Source organism: Hibiscus syriacus, unplaced genomic scaffold, assembly GCF_006381635.1.
Source record: "Hibiscus syriacus cultivar Baekdansim isolate YM2019G1 unplaced genomic scaffold, ASM638163v2 tig00110123_pilon, whole genome shotgun sequence".
NCBI classification, from domain to species: domain Eukaryota; kingdom Viridiplantae; phylum Streptophyta; class Magnoliopsida; order Malvales; family Malvaceae; genus Hibiscus; species Hibiscus syriacus.
In genome coordinates, this window is record NW_024062599.1 from 1368784 (window position 1) to 1393942 (window position 25159).

Sequence of the window (25159 nt, forward strand, 5' to 3'; positions counted from 1 at the left end):
TTTTTCATTATTTATGTAAATAGTTGTACTGATGTTTAAATTCATGTTTACGGATTAATTGAATTTTCATTTCAAAAAGTGTTTATCTTTGTTTTATGTTTGGTCAAAGGTTTGAATGTTATTCTCAGACACTTCATTTGCATTACATGACATAATATTTATACCCGAGCTCTGTCCCGATTAAATAGAGATGAATGTTATGTTTTCATGGTGAATTTTCCCGTATGAGCTATAGCTACTAGCCTATGAGATACATACCTTGTACCTCCGTGGGAATTTATTTTCTCCTATGGGTACAAGGAGGTGGATCTTCTAAAATTAAATTCATTCCATTTGAAGAATGTGATGGGTGATGATCGAAGGTTTGGCAACCCAAAGGGCACCGACATCAAGGAAAATTCAAGGATCTTTTCCTATAGAACCAAAACCTGCATATAGTGAACCATAGACTGGTCACCCTAGGTAGAGCCATACCGAACCTTTATCCGTTAGTATGTACCAAAATAGGTGTTCACAAAGGAGGAACAATTCTAAACCATTACAATTTACTTTAAATTCATAGAAAGCATGAAAGTTAGATACCATGCGGTTAGGTTTAATTTCTTCAAATAAAGCATTGGCGGGTAGAAAACATGTCTGGTAGGACCTATTTCAATAAACCGTGCATGTGATTAGGGGGTATGTAGCTTGTATTTTGTTTTTATCTGAGTCTGGAATCTGTTTTATTTCTGAATATTCTTAAATTTTACTTTAGTGTTTTAAATGGTTTATGATTTTACATGTTTTTAACAAAAAATTAAATTTTCTGGGATTTTACTGGGGTCACTATGGTGGCCCTAATGTTACACCTCGGATCGGATCGAGTCACTCGTATCGGTCTATGGGTGTTATATGTCTTGTATGTTGTCTTAGTCATGGAAGTTATGGATTCGAGTCCAAAATTAGCTTGCAGTCCTTTTCATTGAACATTGATTATTTTATTTTTCATTATTTATGTAAATAGTTGTACTGATGTTTAAATTCATGTTTACGGATTAATTGAATTTTCATTTCAAAAAGTGTTTATCTTTGTTTTATGTTTGGTCAAAGGTTTGAATGTTATTCTCAGACACTTCATTTGCATTACATGACATAATATTTATACCCGAGCTCTGTCCCGATTAAATAGAGATGAATGTTATGTTTTCATGGTGAATTTATTCCCGTATGAGCTATAGCTACTAGCCTATGAGATACATACCTTGTACCTCCGTGGGAATTTATTTTCTCTCCTATGGGTACAAGGAGGTGGATCTTCTAAAATTAAATTCATTCCATTTGAAGAATGTGATGGGTGATGATCGAAGGTTTGGCAACCCAAAGGGCACCGACATCAAGGAAAATTCAAGGATCTTTTCCTATAGAACCAAAACCTGCATATAGTGAACCATAGACTGGTCACCCTAGGTAGAGCCATACCGAACCTTTATCCGTTAGTATGTACCAAATAGGTGTTCACAAAGGAGGAACAATTCTAAACCATTACAATTTACTTTAAATTCATAGAAAGCATGAAAGTTAGATACCATGCGGTTAGGTTTAATTTCTTCAAATAAAGCATTGGCGGGTAGAAAACATGTCTGGTAGGACCTATTTCAATAAACCATGTTGGGCAGATACCTTGATGGCTAGGTGCTAAATTCATCTCTGAATATCATTTTTTTACTTTTATCGATTGCCTTTCTTGTACTAACTTATTTCTTTTTTTTTCATTTTTACCTTTTTGCATAATAACATCATCACATGATGCAAAGGTGTGATCCGTAATTGAATATCTAAGTGAAAATGTTTCAAAGGGAGAAAGAAGTTCTCAATCAAGTAGTTACATACACAGACATGCACTGATGGCTAAGAGAAGCTTAAAGAGAACAATGAGAAAGATCACCTGGAGAATCAAGCGTCAGAGTTGACATCATCCGCGATGAGCCATAATTTTAATGAAACCTCTTCACAAGCTCAAATGATTATGGAGCACTTGAGAGATCTAGTCTTTGAAGACAAAGCACTAGGATGAAGCATCGACATACCTTAGACCAAGTGCTCAAGTAAAGGCATGTCTGTAAAATGGGCTACTTTGTAAAGCAAAAACTTTAATCTCTAATGGAACTTGTTCTATGATATTCATCATTGGGATTAATGTCATTTGCATTTGTATCTTTGTATTTGCATTCACATCATTGCATCTCTGTACTTACATCTATATGTATTACATTTATCGAAGCATTATAACATTCATTCATTTAATAAAACATCGAATAATAAGATAAAGTTTTTGATTGAATTGGTTCTGACCCCTACTTGATTAAAAGTCTATACCTTACTCCGAAACTGTTGAAAGTAATGCCAAACCATTTTGGTCATGGCTATTATGAAAATATTGTTTTTAATTACCATAGGAAGCTCAGATCACACTACTGAGAATTGTGGGGCATTGAAATGTAAGGTTCAAAATTTGATTGATTCTAGGGCATGGACCTTCAATGAGTAATGGGGCATTCTAATTGAATAGAGTCATTGCATCCATCGTGAAGCTTTGCTACACTTGCATGAAAAAACATTTATCTTGTTTGAACTTTTTTGTTTATTTCTTTATTTCATACCATATCCTTTCCGAGGCACTAAATTCAAACTCTTACCTTCTCAGGTAGAGTTGATCTTTCCATATCATTACCTTTCTCCAAATATATGACTTCAAAGTCACACTATTGCATTCTTATAAGCTAAACCACATTTTTTCAACCCCAATAAAACCTAAAGACATGACAATGAGATGTATGTTTATACGTGAATCTTCCCGTGAGGAAAACAAGATGGGGCATTTTGAATCAAGTTTCCAAAGATAAACATAAATAATTGGGGGCATATCAAGAGTAAAGAGAAGAATAATAAATAAAGGGAATAATTGAAATTCTTTTTGCCCCATCTATCGATGATATGTATATCGTCAAGATTCTAGGTGCTTTCAGAATAGATTATACAAAACCAAATGACGGAGCACGTGATCAGTATGACTCGACTATAGCATAACATATCATATGGACCACCGCCATTCAGACATCTAATGGGTCCTCAACAAAACGTCGATAATAACCAACCAAGCCCAGAAACTACGAATTTCAGAGATATTCTTGGGTCGTTTCCAATTCACAATAGCCTCGATCTTGCTTGGATCGACCTGAATACCTCGCGCAGAAATAATATTCCCCAGAAACGACACTTCTTGAAGCCAAAATTCACACTTGCTTAGTTGGCATATAGACGATGCTCTCTCAAAGTCCGCAGAACGATCTTCAAATGCTCGTCATGCTCTGCCTCAGTACAAGAATAGATCAGAATATCATCAATAAATACCACACAAATTGATCCAAATATGGTCGGAACACCCGATTCATCAAATCCATGAAAGCTGCAGGAGCATTCATCAAACCAAAAGGCATCACTAATAATTCATAATGACCATATCTAGTGCGAATGGTCGTCTTTGCAACATCAGATCCTTTAACTTTCAATTGATAATACCCGAACGAAGATCAATCTTAGAGATACAGTAGCTCCTCGCAACTGATCAAATAAGTCATCAATCCTAGGTAGTGGATATTTATTCTTGACCGTCATCTGATTCAACTTCCGATAGTCAATACATAATCTTAACGACCCATCCTTCTTTTTCACGAACAGAACTGGAGCTCCCCATGGTGAAGTACTATGCCGAATAAATCCTTGATCGAATAATTCTTGCAATTGGACCTTCAACTCCTTAAGTTCTTTGGAGCCATGCGATAAGGTGCCATAGAAATAGGTGTAGATCCCGGATAAGTCTCTATCTCGAACTCTACCTCTCTATCAGGAGGTAAACCAGGCAACTCCTCTGGAAAGACATCAGGAAACTCGCTAACTGTACGGATCTCTTCGATCGTGGACAATGAACCTTAGTGTTCAAAATACAACCAATGAAAGTCTCATACCCCTTCCGTATCATACGATCAATTTCCATCGATTAACACAACGATCTGACCATCTGAAGTATTTAGAGTAGCCCGCTTGTATTCGCAATCCAGATTTACCTTGTTTTTATTCAACCAATCCATCCCAAGAATTAGATCGAACTCCTCTAAAGGAAGTTCCATAAGATCAGCGAGAAAAATTTCTCCATGAACCTCGAGAGGACAACGCCGAAATACTTTATTCACTAATACTGCTTGTCCTACTGGACTCGTAATTATAACAGTATTTTCAGTGTTCTCGATCGGAATCTGAAGGTTTCGAGATACCGAGCTCGATACATAGGAGTGAGTGGAGCCATTGTCCAGTAATGCAAAGTATGGGATAGAATAAATAGTAAATGTACATGCAATAACCTCAGGCTCATCTCTGTCCCGACGTCTAGTGGCATAAACCAAAGTGGTGTCTAGCCTCAGAAACTGTTGGCCCTCTATTTGCTGAGGTCGGGCTCTACTGTCAGTCCTGGACGCTGAACCACGAGCCTTTACTTGGCTACGATCTCTAATTGGAGTCTGTACTTTAGTCTGAGAACACACAGGAGTCTGAGTAGCGGTCTGCTCAAACAAAGCTAGCTGAGGACAATCCCTCCAAAAATGACCACTAGATCCACACTGATAGCAAAGACCCATCTTCTTACGACACTCTCTGTGTGTTATTTTACCACAAAACTCATAAAGGAACCCATGATAATACGACGAGGAACCGCCTCGACTTCCAACTAACGGTGAGGATGCTGCAGGCCTGAAATGTATTGCTTCTCTGAGGGACTGAAGTACGAGTCCTTTTCCCGGACTGTGCTGATGACTCCATCGGGCCTAAAATTTCTTAGATTGTTCCTGTTCAACACGCTCTCTACCAGAAGATAAAACCTCCACCTCTTCAGCATCTTTGGCTCTGCCCACCAGCACATCAAATATCTCATCCTGATGGGTTACAACTTGCCTACGCAGCTCGTATATGAGTCCAAGGGCAAATTTACGACATCGATCTCTCTCAGTAGGTACCATACTGAATCCATACTTCAGCAACTTCAAGAACTCGATCTCATACTCAAAAACAGTCATATCTCCCTGAACCAGGTCTTGAAACTGCTGACGTCTCTGAGCTAAGTAGCGCTCTCCCAGAAAACGACTCCGAAAGCGATCCTTAAAGAAATTCCAGGTCAAACGATCGGTAGGAACACTACTGGTCACTGACTCCACCAAGTGTAGGCATTGCCATCTAACATCGCCACAGCACCCTAATATCTCTTAGTTGAGTCTAAACCCAACTGATCCTAGAGCCAATCCTCAGCTTCAGTAGGAGCTCCACCAATCTGTCCCCCAAAATTTCTAACTCCATTGACAATCAAAGTCTGCGAAATAGGAATCTCTGATACAACACCAGTAGCTCTGACGCTCCCTGTATCAACTGCAGAAACTATCTACCAAAATTCTCATCCAAAGCAACTCCGGTAGACTCTGACTCAATATTGGTCGCTCCTATGATCGGTGTAGTCATGCCAATACCAGCGGCATGAGGCAGATTCGTTGGGGTCGTAGGAGCAGGATCACCTATCGGAGGTGGGGGATCTACCCGTATCTCATCAATCGGATCTGCAAATCTAGCCACTCGACCTCGTCCACGGGTAGTTCGACGACTACGTCTAGCACTCATTTTGATGGATCTCAAGTTTACTACAAAAGATAAAACTTATGGTTAGATATTGGAGTCTCGAACACAGTTAAAATCTTAATAACTTTGTGACATGGCCTTAGTAACTTGTTTTGTAAAATATTTCAAAATCGTATTTCAATGTGGACTCATACACAGTCCGAGATTTAAAAACCAAAGGCTCTGATACCAATAAATGTAACCCTAGACCCGACCTATGCGTTTCGACTAAGTCTAGTGGATCACATTATAATTATTAAAGACATTTTTCCAAAACCGTTATTCAATTAATAAAAATCACATTATAAATAACATGAAATTATAAACAAATTATACTATCAAAATCTAACTCATAAATATAGTACAATAAGTAATAAATTAATTTAAAACATGTCTTCAAATTCAAAATCACGATAAACCAAACAGTAATAGCAAAAGTGTCATCATTATAAAAATCCGATATTTTAAAATAAGGTCCATGTCACCAAAATAAAGTCAACTTGCAAGATAAAACATTACAATAAGATATACTTCAAGAGATATATTGATCCTCCAAGTGCTCGAACCGAGGTATCTAACCAACAGTATCTGAAAGAGGAAAAACATTTTCGAAAGGTGAGCTAGGCTCAGTGTGTTCTAACATTACCATAAAATCACAATAGATACATTAAACAAATCATAGTCCAGTAAATCTCACAAATTCGTAAAGAGTTTAACTTTTGAAAATCATAGTTTAAACCCTTTTCTGGTACACCATCAGTAGTTCCCAAAATTATTTTCCATATAGCTTACTTTATGCACATAGCAAAAAGAAAGCCGACTTAAGGATAGGCTATGAAGCTTGTATCCTTAAGCCTAAGTCAATAAGTCCATATAGCTTACCCTAAGCACACAACAAAGGAAAGACGACCTAATGAAACATCTTGGGGCCCTCAAGAGTCACATTAGGCCCGTTTATTAGCTTGATCAGAGCTATACAATTGTAGTTCAATCCATCCCAAAATCAATATCCATATAACAGTCATCAAGTCCATAAATCATAAACAATAAATCAGTGTACCAACAATAATAAACCATAGATTTCAATGTACCATATTTCAAAACATATAAAACCATTATGTAGTAAACAGGAACACACCTCGATAATGGGTTCAATAGTAGATCTACTGATTGCTGGTTTCACCACGCTCTGTTACAGTTTGAACGGGTGAATACTGGTATACGTGGTTTAACTGATCTAGAAGAGATGGGTCGAGCTGTCGAACGATCCGGAGAGTCTCTTGTACCTTCAAACAATAATAATTAATCAGCCCCAAATCTTACTTAATTGTTCAAAGCTAGAATTCTTAAGTATATAAGCATTTTTGGGTTTGACTATCATTTTGGGGTATTTGAGTCTGAATTTGGCCAACGGATTGTGGAATCGGAATCAGGACATCGAAAAACATAAAGTATGACTTTTTGAAAATTCAGATTCTTGGTCAAAGTCAAAGTCAACCACTTTGACCATCGATTTGGAGGCTTTCGGGTTCGAATTTGGCAAAACGGACTACGAAAATGGATTCGGCACGTCGAAAACTATCAGGATAGGTATACTCGGAAAATATTTACGGTCGTTTAAGGGTCGGTCAATGCCATTTTAAGTTTTGGTCAAAGAAAGTCAACGGTCGCGGTCAACGGTCAACGGTCGGGTCGGGTCAGCGGTCGGTCGGTCGAGTCGGGTCGGGTCGGGTCAAACCGGTTGAACTGGTCAAAACCGGTTGAAAACCTGTCAGACCGATTTTCTAGCTCTCCACTCTCTCTGCGGCGGCGCGTGTGGCGCCTGGACGTCTTCCGGGGCCCTAAAAATTACGGAAAAATTTCTAAAAATTATTTTGAGCGATTTCGAGATACTTACAACAATCGGTTCAAATTTTTTAACGGCGGAGAGCTCGATTTTAACTCGGCCGAATCTATAACTGCTCCACCTCCTCACACGCCGCCGTTGACGGCGAACAAGGTTGACACTGGCGGACTCGAAACGGCACAAGGAACACGATGGTGCAGGAGGTGTCGTAAACGAGCAACGATCGGCGGTGAATTTGAGATTTTCCCGGCGATAGAGCTAAAAAAAAGTCGATGCTTTGACTTGAAATTCCTGACGTTTGGCAGCGTTTCACTTCAATTAATTTAAGGGATTGTTCCTGACTCAATAACGAACACGATGGTGATTTCAAAACGACGTTCGAAATTCGGATGGCGTCGGGATCTAAGTCGGAAACCGGCATAGGGGGAAGGGATTTGGGGAGTGGTTTTCTGTTTTAAAACAGAAAACTACCCCACGTATATATCATCTAAAACTAAACTTACCTAATTTTATTGGGTAAATTCAGGGCTTAGTCCCTGAATTTCCTTTAACTCTAAAACAAGCTCCAAATTTTAATATCTTTCAATTTAGTCCCCAATTTACACCAATTTTCACAATTAACCTCCAATTTCAATTAAATATTATTTTGTAAATATTCGGGTTGTTACAATATAAGTATCATATCATGTAGCTCATAATCACATGGCTTATCTCATAAACATGTATTCACATACTTTTATAATCACCCAGCTGATACCATTTTACATATAGTCACCTAGGTTAATATTATTTAGCTTATTTCACTTTTCATATGTTCACATAGTTCCTATTACATGATTTATATCATAATCATATAATATGCATTCACACAGATCATATCACATGTACAATAACATATAACACATATACTCATCAATCACATATTTATATTCATGAGTTCATGCATTCTAATATAGGAAATAGACTTGTCGCAAGTCTCATTTCCATTAAACATCATATACTAACTAATATGCACTCACCTTAGCCTCACTAGTCCAAGTCATGTGCTTATCTCTTTCTTGCTCGATCTTTTCTTATTGACTCATCATATACTCGATTTCGATCGATATCTACACGAATATACAATCCAATAAATATCGTGATCCAAATTACTCTAAAAGATTCTTACTAATATAAACTAAACAAAGCTTAATTTCTTAATACCAACTTAAGTACTATCGGTACTACAGTTATAGTATCGATACCTCCATTCTTGTAGTATTGATACCATCCCACGGTATCGATACCTATTCGGGATTCTGTAATTTCATCGTCAAAATGGTACCGATACCTTCCCATTGGTATCGATACCTATGATACCGATATTATCACCTCAGTATCGATACCCCATGAAGATTATTCCAATTTTACCTTATGGTATCGATACTGTTTATGCATTATCAATACCTATACCAAATTTTCACTTGTTTTTGCATTGTAGTATCGGTACTTACTCATCTAATACCGATATTACTATCCCATATTACACTTCTTTTAACCCAAAAATTACCAAAACTTTGTTATTTTCCCCATTTTACTCTTCTATAAAGCCTTTAAACTCAACTATACACTCCCAGACTAACTTACTTCACTTTAACACACTTTAACATCCAATATTCTCATAGAACACTTGGAACCAAAAATCATACCAATTATTCAACATGTTTTTGATCCACTTCTACTACTTCAATTTTCTTAATTATACCCTTGACAAATCAAATATAACTTCAAAATCCACATATAAACTCTCTCCCAACAATTCACTTAAAACTCCTTTTACTTAATCTCTCATAACTTGTAAATCTTTTAGTTTCTAATTCTCTTTAAGCTTCTTTAAGCTTTTCTATAATCTCCAGAATCAAAATCCACTTAAAAATGAAAGGAAACCTTAGCTGGAGACTAACTTACCTTATTCATGGTTAAACGGGAAGAGAAGAAGAAGATAGTTGAACCAAGAGTCTCCAGACTTTTCTTTCATTTCCTCACATCGCCACGTTTATATATCCCATAAAAGGAAAATAAAAATCTTTCTTATAAAAAGACCATTATACCATCTCATCTTTCAAACTTTATTATTAAGTTCTCCTAAATAAATTCCCAATTAAATCCTTGAACTTTTTAATTTTTTCTAAATTGATCACCAAATTTCAAAAACTTACATTTTAGTCACTAACCTGGTTTTTGGATGTTACAGTCCGATTGATCTGTGATTGCCTGAGAGAGGCATTTAATAGACATAAATCATACGCAGATTAATGACGAAAGGATATCAAGTTTGAGGTTGGGGATCAAGTTTTTCTCATGGTATCTCCGTGGAAGAAGGTGCTGAGATTTGGACATAAGGGTAAGTTGAGTCCGAGGTTTATTGGGTCATACCGTATTCTGAAAAAAGTCATACATGTGCTTATCAGCTTGAGTTTCCTCCCCAGCTCAGTCGCATTCATGAAGTTTTTCATGTATCCAATTTGGATTTATGCCAGGCAGGTCTACCACGGAGGCGATTCATCTACTTCGACGACTCATGGAGAAATATAGGGAAAAGTCTAGAGATCTTCACATGGCGTTCATTGACCTTGAGAAGGCTCATGATAGTGTTCCCCGAGATATGATTTGGAAGACTTTGGAAACGAGACGGATCCCAACTGCTTATATCCGGGCGATTCGTGATATGTATTGTATATCTACTACACACGTCAGGACTACAGTTGGCGACACCGAGGCATTCCCGGTGGAAATCGAACTCCACCAGGGGTTGGCTCTTAGTCCTTACATCTTCGCCTTGATTATGGACGACATCTATTGTGTGATACCAGACGGTGTACCATGGTTATGCTTTTCGCTGACGACATTGTCCTAGTTGCTGAAACAAAATGACTGACTACCTAGAAGACTGCTTTGGAAGAAAAAGGTCTAAGGATCAATATTGAAAAGACAGAGTATTTATGTTCAAACTTCAGTGGGGACCTAAACGATGAAGATGTAGAAGTATGCATAGAAGGACACGTTCTCCCTCAAATGATTGTTTCAAGTACCTAGGGTCTATGATACATAAAGATGGGGGTGTAGATGATGATGTAACACACCGTATAAAGGCGGGATGGCTAAAGTGGAGGGCTGCTACTGGAGTTTTGTGTGACAAGAAGGTGCCTCTAAAACTTAAGGGAAAATTTTATAGAATGGCAATAAGACCAGCGTTGTTGTATGGATCAGAATGCTGGGCAACCAAGAAGGATCATGTAAGGAGGATAGAGGCTGTAGAAATGAGAATAATTCGATGGACATGCGGTAGGACTCTGTGGGATATGACAACAAACTCTACTATTAGGATGTCCTTGGGGGTGGTGCCTGTTTCTGAAAAATTGAGGGAGGGAAGACTACGGTGGTTTGGGCATGTCCTTAGGCGACTACCATCGGATGCGGTCAGGAGGGTAGAGTCGATTACAGTCGACGGTGCCAGAAGGAGAGGATAACCAAGACGGAAGTGGGAAGACTGCTTGAGATCTGATTTGATGGATTTAGCCCTTACCGAGGACATGACCTCTGATAGGAAAGTATGGAGACTAAAGACTAGGGTAGTCAAGTAGTGTGGGTCACATCTCTAGGGTGTATCATCTCTGTCTTCTTTTAATGCATTTGTAGTAATTTCCATGAATTCTACTTTTTATACATTTCTGTTATTGGTATTTATGAAGGCTTAGAACTGGGCTTGCTATCGTGGACTTCTGTGTAATATTCTCTTCACTTTTAAATTTAGTCGGGTTTTACGTTTCTATCTATATGCAGAGATTTTTTCGCAGGGATTTATTTGCAGGGATTTATTTACAGGGATTACTTCCCATTTCAAACGCGCATATAATATTAATGATATTATGACTGCATATGAATATTGTTCAACTATGTATTTATGTATTTATTTATACATGCTTTGCATTTTATCTATATTTTAATTTTCTGACTGCCGGAGGTCTTCCATGGAAGCTACTCTCAACCTGGCGTTGGGGGCAGCCTACTACCCTACCTCCCCCTTACCCCATTGCATATGGGAATTGGGTTTTGTTGTTTTTGTTGTTGTTGATGAGAGATTTCTTCGGAATAGGCATAAACCAATGGTCAAAGTTCAATAGAGTAACCATGGACCCTCAGAAGCTATATGGAAGACATTGGAGTCGATGAAGGCTCAATTTCCATATCTATCTCCATCAGGTAAACTTCGTGGATGAAATTTCTTTTAAGGGGGAGAGTTGTCACACCCTAAATCAGGGCCTAAAATTTTCCGATGACTAAATTAAAATTTTAAATTAAATTCGGGGATTAAAGTGAAATTTTGATTAAATTCGAATCTAAATTCAGAAAATATCAAAAAATCTGGAAAAATTTCAAATTATTTTATTTTATCTCTTTCATATTTTCCTCTTTTAGAAAGAAATATTTGATCATCGTTTCTTCACTGATTGTTGCTTCGTTTTTTACACCTCCTGCACCATCGTGTTCTTTCCATCATCCCGAGTCCACCGATGTCATTCTTGTCTCCGTTGTCGCCATCGTGTGAGGGGTGAGGAAGATAAAGCTTTTGAAATTTCAAAATCGAGCTCTCCACCATTCATCGTTGTGAACCAAGCTTGGTAAGTGTCTCAAAACCCCTTAAAATAGATTTAGGATTTTTTTTTAAAATCGACCCTGTATGTCATCTAACGTGCCCCACGCGCCGCCGCCTGTGCATGGGGAAGTCCCACCGTCTGGTGGTTTCTAGATTCTATCCGAACCCGACCTGCCTGCTCAAACTCGACCCGACCCACTAATTTGACCCGCTGACTCGTGTTCGACCCGACCCAACCTGGTTCGACTGTTGACCGTTGATCGTTGACTTTGACCCAAAAAGTTAAAATTTTTGAAAAGTCATAATTTATGTTTTTCGACTTCCTGAGTCTGATTCAAAAGTCTGTTTTGCCAAATTCTGACCCGAAAGCCCCGAATTAAGGCCATTAATCTTAAAATGCTTAGTGTTTTTAGCATTTTGTTTAATTTTTTAGGATTTGATTATGGAATTGATTCGAGAATATATTTTTATGAAGATACTCGTGTTTCACCCGACCGAGGGTTGATTAGATCCGGTGTTTCTCGTTGGTCAGATCTACACGATCTGTGTTCCTCGAGAGTTACTTGTAAGTGTTTGTAAATTGTTTAAATAGAGGTTGATATTATTCATATTACGATTTCGATTTGGATTTTCCGATTCGTATGATCTAGCGCTGCCGCTGATCGTGATTGACAGACTCACTAATAAGCTTTCTTATTAGATTACCAGACCGGTACAGATGCGTTTCCTGTTGGTGTTACATTACTATTTTCAACTATCTGTTTGAATTGTTTTAGGCTTATGATAATACTAAATATTTTTAAGACACAATACATGATTTTCTTAAGACATTATATGATATCTATTTTACTGTATATTTTTTATATGATCTCTGGATTACCGTATTTTTGTATCTAATTTCTGAAAATGGAATATTTTCATGTTTTAATGGATTAAACTACCATTTTCATTCGACTACATGCATGTTATTTCTGTCATTGGGAGTTTTATTGGAAGAAGTATCTCAAGCCTAGTCTATGACTTGTAAAACCTTACCGCTTTCTGCATGCTCCTCTACTTTGTACACAGGATAAGACCTTACCGCGGACTCCTCTGTTTTGTGCATAGGGTAAGCCCTTAGTGGGTGTACAGGTGGGTGTATGGTTCTGGGGAACCTACACATTCTGGTGATCGGACGGGGAGAGTGTTCATGTTTTAAAGCATGTTTGATGAACTAATTTTTACTAAGGTATTTTATTTGTATATTTTTATACATCGTAAGGAACACACTGAGCTTTTTAGCTCATTTCGTAAATTTTAACCTTTTCAGATAATAGCAGACTTGGCATCAGGAGGATCGACTTCTCATACTTTTGTACTAATGTATATCTCTATATGCCTTTGTTATACTTTGGTGACACGTGTTTTACTACCGTCTTGATATATATATGTATTACCAGTATCTTGTTCCATAAATATTTTATACAATTTTATAATATATGTATATATATGTTTATCATATGAATCCTTATTATGGATAAATTTCATATTATACTGCTATATGAATTTTAACGTTGTTTTAAATACAAAAAGAATCTCTAAATGCAATATGTGACCGCCTAGATTTGGACATAACGTTCAGGTCATGTCTAGGGGATTATAAAAAAGTTTATGTTCATGAATGGCTATATATATAATCACATTTCTCTTGTGAATATGATGAGAAGGTTCACAAATTAGAGAAATTTGCATAGGTCAGAGTCACTAGAATTACGACATCTTTCACCACGCTTGTCCAATTCTATAAACAAAGAAATAATATAAGAAAGATGATTATTTTTTTTGAAGAATGGAGCGAATCTAAGTGGCCAAAGAAAGCGGAAGAAAAAAAGGTGGCATTCTACAAGATACCTTTTGGAGAAATGTACTCTATACGCTTAAGTTAACGGAACATCTTGTTAAGGTTTTGAGAATAGTTGATACAGAGAAGAAACCGCTTGTGGGATACATTTATGAAGTCATGGCTAGAGAGCTAAAGAGATTATTTGTAAGAGCTTTGCAATGAAGGAGGAGAATTACAATTTTTTTTAATATATCAATAAAAGAAGGGTTTGTCAACTTCACCAACCTTTGCATATTATCGGCTATTTTTTAAACCCGGAGTTCCATTATGATAATCCCGAGACTTTATCTTTTGTAAAGAAGTTATGAAAGATTTATATAAATGCATTGCAAGGTTGAATCTGAAGATTGAAATTCAAGACAAAAATCCTCACAAAAATCGATATATATATCGAAATACTCAGGATCTTTTTGCTTACCGATGGCAATTAGCCTAAAGAAAACTTAATCTCCAGGTATTAAAAGTTATGATACAATTTGTAATATTATTTTATATTTTTTGCTTAAAATTATTAACTTACAAGTTCGTAATATTTTGTCTTTTTTCACAACGGAGTGGTGATTTTCATTTGGATCTTCAACTCCAAACCTCCAAAAGTTTGCTATTATAGTCCTTAGTCTTACTTGTAGTGTTATTGGATGTGAGAGGAATTGAGAAAATTTTCAGCTTGTAAGAATTTTTTTTCTATATTTTCTTTGTACCATAACAATTTTTTTAATAATTTATTTAAATTTTTACTTATCAAAGCTTCATAAAAATAAGAGAAATAGATTAATACAAGATCAATTGAATGATTTAGTCCTTGTGAAATATAATCGTGTTTTGAGATGTCAATATCAAAGAAAGACATCATTAATTCTATTCGCTTGGAGGATATTGATGAAAGCAATGAGTGATTACTTGGAAAAATGGAGAATAACTTTTCTGATGATGAAGATGAATTTGTGTTTGATGATAGTGATGGTAGGACATGGAATCAAATTGATAGAGTTTTCGAAACCCCATGATCCTAGTTATTTAACTAGAGCATGAAGGATCAATGACGAAAGTTCTAGATCACATTCTAGATTTGATAAAGAAAAAAGCGTAGTTCTTCTCATAAAGTCTTGGTACATGATGATGATGATGATGAAGATGAGATAGAATATGATATTGGTGAAGATGGAAATTATGGAGGTGATGGTGGAGATAGAGGTTATGATGACCATGATTTGGAGTAGTGGAGTAGTAGCCTACGAGTACTTAAGTATTTAATGTTTTAGTGACTAATTTATTATTTTTGAAACTTCAATGAATAAAATAAAAATTTACTTAAACATTAATGATCATTTGTGTAGTTTACCATTTTAATGTTATAAATTCACTGTGCCACATCAACAATCCGTTAAAATTCTAACAACAATTAATATTCAATGACCATATCTTAATTTAATAAAAATGAAAGTAACAAAATCTTAATTAAATAAAAACGAAAATGATAAAATATTATATTCTTTGAATTCAATGAAAAAAATTGTACAAAATTTAAACGAAAGTGATCAATCATGTAATTTACCCTTATGAATTCTAGCATTTGATGTTAGGCAAGATCATGTACTATAATTAATTTTATCTGGCGTTAGGGGACACCATATAATTTATAGTTAATAAAACGATTATGAGAATAAGTTATAGGGCCATGAATTAGTAGGTGATTGATAATACTCTTGAGCAGTTTAAGATGAACGTTGATGATATTATATCCATAGAATGGTAATGTTATGACATATGATATAACTAGTTTGGAAAGAAATATATTATACCAAGTGTCTTTATGTTTATATATGATGTACCTACTTATAAACTTCATTAAATATAGTAGAGTAAATGCGTACCATTGAGTTTTATTAGCTCAGCGTTCAGATTGTTTTTGTGTATAGACTACATGTTTTATGGATTGTGATGGGACAATAGCATCATCGGAACGGTCTCAGTGAAAATATCAAGTACAATAAATGATTATTTAAGTGGACATGTAAGAGTTATTTTTGGTATTGGGTCAACTTATAATTTATTGTTAACGTTGTTTTAAAAATTAAAGAAGTTTCTAATTTTGTAGCACCATTTTAATATGATATTTTGATTTGTATTGATTTAAAAAAATTGGATCACTTTAATAGTTGAATGTCATATGATTTAGGACGTTACATATTTGAGATAAAATTTGCTTTTTGGTTTTGTTGTAGGGTTGTTGGGTTTTGTTGTAGGGTTGTTGGGTTTATGTTCTGGTGGATGGTTAATTAGTGAGGACGATGATGATTACGGGTGAAAGGTAGTGAGAGTTTAGCTCGGTGATGACATGGATGGTTTTTTTTGGGTGATTAAAAGGGAAATTCGAGAGTTTACGATGTCGCTGATTGTTGGAGAAGATGACCAGAGCGAAGATATATAGTTAATTTTCAAAAGATCCATTCACATCATCATATCGATTGAATTTTAACCGTCTAATATTTACATCGAATCAAAATGAGAGCTTTTGGTTAAAATGGGATCGAGTTTACCCAGATCATTTTTTAGCTGTGGATGGGTCATTGTATTTGAATTAAAATGAATCTGATTCGTTTCACTTCAAGCATGACATCCGCTTTACATTTTGGCTGATTGCCTTTGAGGTGGCCACAAAACAGAGAATTCCTCTACTTTGATCACAATGGATAAGCATGTGCCAATCAACAAGGTTCACTTTTTACAGCGAATGACATGGGAATTTCACCTCACTTTGCTGCATAAAATATAACAATGCACATTACAAATTCCACAATTGATATATATCTGATAAATAACTCCATTTCTTCACCTTATAAATGACCAAACAGTGATGAATCATGGGAATGAGAGGCTTTCTATAAATAAACAAAAACTATGTACACCTCTAGTAAAGAAAGGAGCTTTTTTTTTTGGTATTATTTAGTTTATCTGCATAAAAGTTCTCATTCCATATTACATGAAAAGATATTCAAAATCAGCCAAACTTTCGACTACAATCCGCAGAAGCCCATCCGATCCTCTGATTCTCATTATCATATATCACCAGTTTTCCTTGCAATGAAATGTCTGGACAGCAAACAACGCCAAGTTAAGAAGAAAATTAACTATCTGAATGAGTATATATACATATATCTACACACGCTTACCTCCAATCACATTGCTAGTTCCTAGTCCCGCTTCGGCGCCACTCAAAATTCCAAGGCATACATTTCCATGTCCCTGAGAAGCGTGAGCTCATGACATTTGCATTCTCCGAATTCTATCATCTAACTTCCTGAAACTGCAGTTTGTTTCTATTACTTGTACAGGGTTTCGGAGTTACTTACAGTGACAATGAGATAAGCTTCAGGTGGTAGTTGTAGCTGAACGTTACTCGAGCCCATAAAACTCAACGTGAACGTACTGAAATAGTTCCGAACATCGAGCGCGGATTTGAAGGGCCTACTGCCTTTCCAGCAGATTGGAAGAGCTGTATCTTTCACTTCTTGTAGTGGCTTTCCACTGAGATCTTTCCTTATCTGAAAAACAAAGCAAAGATTCAATTCCATGTACTGTGTTTGCATTCATAAGGTTTTATGCATTTATATTTGTTGATGTCTCACTAGATTAATAACATTCTTGTAAACCCTCGAATTCAAGTAAGTGTAGGTAGCTCCCGTATCGAAGATAACATTGAGGTCCTTAATACCAGTAGGCTTCCCACCGAAAAATAGTTGTGCCGGACCGGAAGAATAATGTTTACTGAAATGAAATTGAACAAGAAAGAAATATACTTTAAGAGCTAACAAGGAATTGTTAAACGAGGGTAGAAGAAGATATTGACTGATTGCGCCTTACCCGGAGGAACTCGATAACATCGATGTCCAAGTCATTCCCGATTTAGGGACGAAATCAGCTCCGAAGAACAAAAACCCTCCCTTATCATTGAAACAATGGCCAAACACATTTCGTGTTACACCCATACTACTCAATTGTGACGAGATGCTCGCTTTACTTCTGCCAAGTCCGAGTACTCCGGCAGTGGCAGGAGGAGGGTGCGGACCGCGATTTTGTAAACGATATCCACAACTGTTGATGAGGGAAACACAAGTGAGTGTACCATACAAACATAATACACAAATTATACAAACTTCCAGACTTTTTCAGTTTGATATCGGAATTAACAAGTTGTTTCCAAATACCAACCCAAAGGCCAAATGAGGATAAGAAACCGAGCCATTGACAAGGCGTAGGGGAAAGGTGTCCGTGACAACGACACCAAGAACCGAACCATGATCAGCATACTCAACCCGAAAACCACATTTTTCATTAGGGTTCCGGCATTGATGTGGATTCGGAGATTGAAGCGCGGCACATATGGGGTCCTTGCAAAACACGTAGTTGTTCTTAGCCGGCTTGTAAAGTCGGTCACGAGGCTACCAAAAAAAAACGAAGATCAAAATCATCATAACAACCTAGCACTGTGAATCATCAATAATGGCAAGATCATAGTAAGACATTTTACCAAGGTACAACCAGTACAAGGAGCATCACATTGGACCCAAGTGAGGTCACTGCCAGTATCAATATCGAGCTGAAATGGCTTAGGTGGGTTGCCTATCCCAACTGTCACAGAATAATGCCTGATGATTGATTATAAACAGAAACTCCATGAATTTCAAAGAAACCATTAGCAAAACAACTAGAAACCCCAAGAAACCTATCAATTTAATAACGAGGAAATTGGTGATTTGGCCAAAAAAATCATAACAAAGACAGTAAATAGATAAAACCCATCAATCCAAGAAATTAAACAAACCCATCAAATCAAAAGAGCAAGAAAAAAGGGGGTTAAAGAAAGAAGGAAAGCAGTACCCGAGAGGATAGACATTGCCAGAAACAGGAAGATAAACAGAGGAGCCAAGAGAATTAACAGCCGTTGGGTGAACAGTGGATCTCTTCCTAGGAGGTGGGCTTTGACCGATTGCTGCAAAACAGCCATGTAAAGATGCACAAAGAACAACCTGAAAGATCAACACGTTGATCATCAATGACACTGTTCCTCTTTCTTTCAGTTCCTGCCTAGCCATTTCAACTTAGAGAAAAAGAATGGAATTTTAATAATGAGAGAGCAAAAGGGTGCCTAATAAACCATTGAAAAGTCTTGAAGAACTTGGTAAGGAAGGGTCGAAATGCGACTTTGTTGAGGCTGACTACATACGCGCGCTCTTTTCAGTTTTTTTGTTTAAAATGATTTCTTTAGGATTAAAAAGATTAAAAAGGGAGAGAATTTAGAAAGGGCGTAAGGAATATTTAGGGATTTGGTAGTTTCAAACTTTCAATTCAACTGCTTTAGGCCTTACGCGTTTCTCCACGCGGAAAAGCTTATCAGTTGAAAATTTTGTCCACTGCAGCCATAAAATATTTGTTATAATAAATGTACCAACCTTTTATTTTATTTATTGTGTTTTTATTATAAAAATAACTAATTAAATATATTTTAAGATTTTATAATATAAGATTACCTTAAAATTTAAATTTTATAAAACTAATTTATTCTAATTGATGCTAAAAATTTTCTCATATTATTTTGAAATTTATATTATAATTAATATATTTGTATAAAATGAATAAAATTAATTTCAAACCTAATTTAAACTAAATATTATTTTTTGGTGATAGTATAACATTTTTTACTTGACCAAGTGATTAGTAATTTTATATTTTTTCATAAAAATCCTAGGTTTTGTCCTCATTGAACGCGCACGCACATTTTTTAACTTAATTTTCTATTAATAAGATGCTTACACGTCTTATCATATTATCGGGTGATATTATTTTGTTAAAAAATATGTTTGCATATTAGGATAATTGTGGTTAATAATTAACAATTCAATAACTTTAGTAATTTTTTCAATTTTAATAATCAAAATAGAACTACTTTAAAATTTTATGATAATTATTCTAATTTATTTTTTTTAAATATAATTTATTTTTTAAAAAGTATATAAAACAGCATAAATCATGAACATGACAAAACTATACATATTGTCATATTAATTACTGAAAATCATTTTAGTTTTGATTTTATTTTGATGAAGTTGGTGGGTCTTTGGTCTTCAACTTAGGGATTAAGCAACCAGGGGAGGACTTGGAGTGTTGACTTTAGAATTCACACACTATTTGCTAATATTGAAATGTGCTTTAGAAATTAAAGTAAGTTTAATTATATTTAGAATCAATTAGTACATACACATACGTTTATATTAAAGGATAAATTTATAAAAATTTAATGATGAATTTATAAAATTTTAAGGATAATAAATTTATATTATTTTAAAAAGACGAAAACAAATATTCAATCGAAAATATAAAAAATATTTAAAATATCTAAAATTTAAATTTTTTAAATGAACGATGACTCTCACTTGCTCAAATATCCATTCATGGAATAATTATTTTTTCTAATATTACTGTTTTCAAAATTATTAATTTATTTTGATTCATGGTATCATTATATGATATATTAAATTAAGATTTTTTTAGAAAAAAAAAAACATTAAGTGTGAATTAAGACTTTAAAAAACAAATATTTCTTTCGATTATATTAAAAACTATAATTTCTTTCGATTATATTAAAAATTTACTCTTAACTTCTTATTGGACCATACACGTCTAATATCACCACATTTATATTTTATTATAGGGTAAAGTGCACAAACGGTCCCCGACTATAGGGTACTATTTTATCAAGTCTATCAACTATTAAAAGTTATAAAATACTCATTTAACTATGGAATATTATTTTGTTAAGTCCATCGACTATTAAAAGTTACAAAATGGTCACCTAACTATTCATTATATTCTAAAATCATCCTCTTTGTTACAAAATTAACAGTTGTCTAAGTTGGACGTTAACGTGATGACTAAAATATGATACTCGTTTGAGATTTTGGGATCATATTTTATCATATCACAGTCAACATGTTAACGTTTATCTTATAATATCGTTAATTTTTAACATAAAAAGACGAGCTTAGAATATAATGAATAGTTGGGTGACCATTTTGTAACTTTTAATAGTCGAGGGACTTAATAAAATAATTCCATGTAGTCGAGGGATCATTTATATGCTTTAGCCTTTATTATATTATGATTTTCTTAGAAAATATACTAAGACAATTTTCAAGTTATGTATGCAAATATGAATACACTTATATGTACAATGTCATGATCACATTCTTGGGTTATTATACAAATTGTCTTTTAAATGTATTCATCAATTAGATTAAGGGTAAAGTTAGGGATGACAATTTAATTTGTATCCGACATATTCCGACTTGATAGGAATCATTTAAAAAAAAATCGGATTCAATTCGAGTTGAGTCGGATTTATTATGTAAAATTTTTAATTTCGAGTCAGGCTTAGAGTAAAAAATCTCTGACCTGACCAAGATATTTTAACTATATTATTAGTTTTATTCGTTTTATTTCTCTTATTTTGCTGCCGCACTGTTCTCCTTCTCCTCTCTATAACTCTATTCATTTTCTTCTGTCAAATTCTCTCTACCACACAACGTTTGAATGCTAAATAATTTTAGTTTTGTTTTTTTGTTTTGTCATATAGATTGTCAATGTCAGATGCTCCCCTTCTAAAAGTGTTATATTTACCTTTTTTTTATTATAGGATTTTGATCTAAACTTATTTTGAATACACTGTTTGAATGTTAAAAAATGATCGCTCAACAATTAATTGTGTTTTAAATTCATCATTTTCGTTAAAAAAAATTAACGATATATGAAGCTAAACGTAAATCTACTAAGTAAGATATGATAAAATATGATCTTAGAATCTCAAACGATTATCATATCTCAATCATCATATTAACGTTCACTTTAGACGATCTTCAATTTTTTAACAAAAAAAACAAGATTTAAATATAATGATTAGTTTGATAACCATTTTTGTAATTTTTAACAATCGAAAAACTCAACAAAGAAACGCTCTACAATCAAATATCATTTTATAACTTTTAATAACCATGAGACTCAGTAAAATAATATCATCATATAATTCGAAAACTATATGTATACTTTACTCTAGATTTAATCGAAATATGAAAAAGCGTACCGTGTAAATCAATTTAAATATTTGTAAATAATAAAAATTATTGAAAAATATTAAAATACATATCAAGGAAGTCTCTGGTTTATGAAATATAACATTAATTCAATAAATTATAAATTATTTAATATAATTTCACATAAGCTTAGTATTTTGAGTTTATCATATTTTGTTAGAATAAATTATTTAAATGATATTAAATTTTAAATAAATCTTACTTATCTTAAATTAAAAATATAAAAAATATAAAAAAATCAAAAGCAAGAAACTTCAATTAACGGAGTGGTAGCCAAAAAGAAAAAAAAAATATATGAACAAAATAAAATTACAGAAAGCCCTCGAAAACGACATAAAACTACTAAACAATTTATAAAATTTCGAATAAACTTATAGCACTTGAAAAGGAAAAAAATGAAGAAACCGCATTAATAAAGAAACGAAAGTGAGAGGTTAAAGTTGGAATTTTGCGTAGGCTGGTTGAAGGGTAAATTCTTTGGCTCCTTGTTCAACAGCTTTTCTCCATAATCTGTACCTAAATCCCAGCTTATCATATTCCACCGGCACATTCCAGATGTTTGCCCCCTTAAACATACGTTCCTGCTGCCCGATTATGAGTGGCATGTCCTCGTTCAACACCTGTACCGATCAATCAAACATATAAGATAAATACTACTTTAAATTATTAAAAAAACTATAAATGGTAGTACAGAGGAAAGTGGACATTAAAGATTTTGGACCTTCTCTGCAAAATGCCTCCATAAATAATGCATAAAAGGAATGTGTTTCAACACGGGTGCGAAATCCAGTGACATTCTATATAACAGTCTCGTCTTATTTCTGGTTGCAGGTATGCATACATAAAGCTGGTGAAGGTGTGTTGCGCTTTCCTGGGTACTTTGTCCCTCCATTTTTCCCGGTTTTGATATCCCGATGGTTGATAGCATCATACAAGGTGGCCGGAATTCCATATTGATCGGATATGGGTCCCAGTAACCTCTGAGACCTGATGCAGGCGTCAAGAACTTCACCGAACTGCGATGTCCACATTGCACACGGCAAGTAAGATCAAAATCACACAGCAGTAAACCATGTTCCAAATTGATTGCTAAAACAAACCTTGGAACTGTCCATCCCCTGGCAAATGTGGAAGTGTGAACAAAAGGTGCATGAACGACATCCAAGAGGTTGTCCAAAAGAATTCCGTGTTCGATCGGAAGTTCCATGGCAAACTGGCATTTATAAGCATATGATGAGAGATAGTGCAGATTATTACTAAAAGTTGTCCATTGTTTTCGCTGAATTACTATAAAGAAAGCATACCTCGGCATGAATTTCAAATCCAGGAGGTTGTAAGCAAGGAAGGGTTGCTGAAGGAGGGTCATCACCGGGCCAAATCCAGATCATTCCCTCTTGCTCGAGACATGGCAATGATCTTATCTTCATGTCAAGTAATCGTGTTGACGGCATTTTCTCACATTTCCCATCAGTTGTGTATTCCCAGCCTGATATACTAGGTCTAAATCATCCACTGATATCTGTCTTGCTTTTAAAATGTACAATTCCTAAACTCATACTTACCATGGTATGGACATTGGATTCGACCCTCATTAACCGAACCAAAATGAAGAGGACATGCTCTATGTGCACATGTGTTTTCGACGCATCCCGGATTCCGATCCTTTCCACGAAAAAGAACCCATGGCTCTTCAAAGAGGTCAATTGGAATCTGCAATGAGAAGTAATAGAAACACTGATAAAAAGGGTGCGAACTCACTACCGTCCGTAGAAATCGATAGCTATATGATATTGCTTGATAAGCCGAATACAAATGTAGAAATAATGAATATCATCATAATCTAGAATTAGTATGTCAATGTGCTGTGGAATTGGATGATAAGCAATATTATACTTTTGAATATGTTTTACCATAGTGTCATCCTTCAGATCAGTGGAGAAAGCAATGGGATACCAAAAATTCTTCAAGCGCGGGTGATATGGTTGAACGGGACCCGACACATCGAAGCTTCCTCGGGGCGACTTCCTCTTCAAAGTATCCAAAGATTGTTTTGATGTGCTAGAAGTGGATGCTACATTGGACTCTGTTGCGGTTCTATCTTCGAACAGCTTATCATAAGCCAATTCCTCCATGCAAGGTAGTTTACCCAAAGCAGCAGCAACCCTTGCTTCAGTTATATATACCTGTTATTGGATCAGAATCAAATTTGGGTGATATCAAAATAAGGACCTCTTTTTGTTACTCCTTTGTCAATAACAACCAATGCATACTAGTAAGTAAATTATACAAATCACAGTTTAATTAAATGCTGATTCATGTACCTGCTGGTGAGCATGTGCTAATTCTCCTTGCAATTCCGCAAGTTCTATTCTCATGGTTCCGATCGACTTGTATTCACGAGCTAGAGGATTCAACACTTCCACTACCTACAACACACGGTTTTCTTGATAACTAAAAGCAAAATCAATCGTTTGAAAACACAGGTAAAGTAGCTAATAACACAACTTGCACAAGTTCAAAGTGCTCAGGAAGTAAGATAAACATGTTGAGATTGAAGACCACCTTCTCATGAAGAAGCATGATTGTGAGTAAATCTTGGCGAGCCCGCCAATCGCAATACCGAATATAGTATCCAACACATTCCAGTGCCAGATAAACATCGATGAACTCCCCTTTACATTGTGGAGCATTAGACCTTGGATCCTCGACATCAAAGATAGTTTCCCGGTGGCTCCTCCTGTTCCCCAAGCTACTTTTTCCCACCAAACACAGCAAATACTCTAAACCCCTTTTTAATGCCCTGAAATAAATCAACCACAAATTATAAGCCATAGATCAAGTAATTTTACCCTTTTCTAATATACTTTAGTCTAATTCAGTATTTGACCCTGTAGTATTTTTCATAAGTTTGACCATTTTACTATCATTTTATTTATTTATTTTATTAAATTTAA

The 25159-nt window shown here is 35.2% G+C and overlaps 2 protein-coding genes across 3 annotated transcripts; both read right to left on the minus strand.

Annotated features, from left to right (window-relative positions):
- Positions 1 to 16920: 16920 nt before the first annotated feature.
- LOC120215584 (aspartic proteinase Asp1-like) lies at positions 16921 to 19313 on the minus strand. 2 transcript variants are annotated; one of them, XM_039213229.1, is made up of 9 exons: positions 19217 to 19313; positions 18940 to 19088; positions 18590 to 18707; positions 18271 to 18500; positions 17923 to 18153; positions 17688 to 17826; positions 17412 to 17603; positions 17232 to 17304; positions 16921 to 17151 (listed from the first exon to the last, which is right to left on the minus strand). In XM_039213229.1, the coding sequence occupies exons 1-9, from the start codon at positions 19217 to 19219 to the stop codon at positions 17060 to 17062; spliced, it is 1227 nt and encodes a 408-aa protein (XP_039069160.1). In that variant the 5' UTR covers positions 19220 to 19313; the 3' UTR covers positions 16921 to 17059. The 2 variants fall into 2 exon arrangements, with proteins under 2 accessions (XP_039069160.1, XP_039069159.1); XM_039213228.1 differs by lacking the exon at positions 19217 to 19313 and having other exon boundaries at positions 18940 to 19200.
- A 3221-nt stretch (positions 19314 to 22534) lies between these two features.
- On the minus strand, positions 22535 to 24995 carry LOC120215535 (chlorophyllide a oxygenase, chloroplastic-like). The gene is made up of 8 exons (XM_039213195.1): positions 24768 to 24995; positions 24527 to 24631; positions 24116 to 24388; positions 23768 to 23915; positions 23510 to 23691; positions 23306 to 23418; positions 22927 to 23221; positions 22535 to 22825 (listed from the first exon to the last, which is right to left on the minus strand). Exons 1-8 carry the CDS (start codon positions 24783 to 24785, stop codon positions 22640 to 22642), a joined length of 1320 nt encoding a protein of 439 aa, XP_039069126.1. The 5' UTR covers positions 24786 to 24995; the 3' UTR covers positions 22535 to 22639.
- Positions 24996 to 25159: the final 164 nt, after the last annotated feature.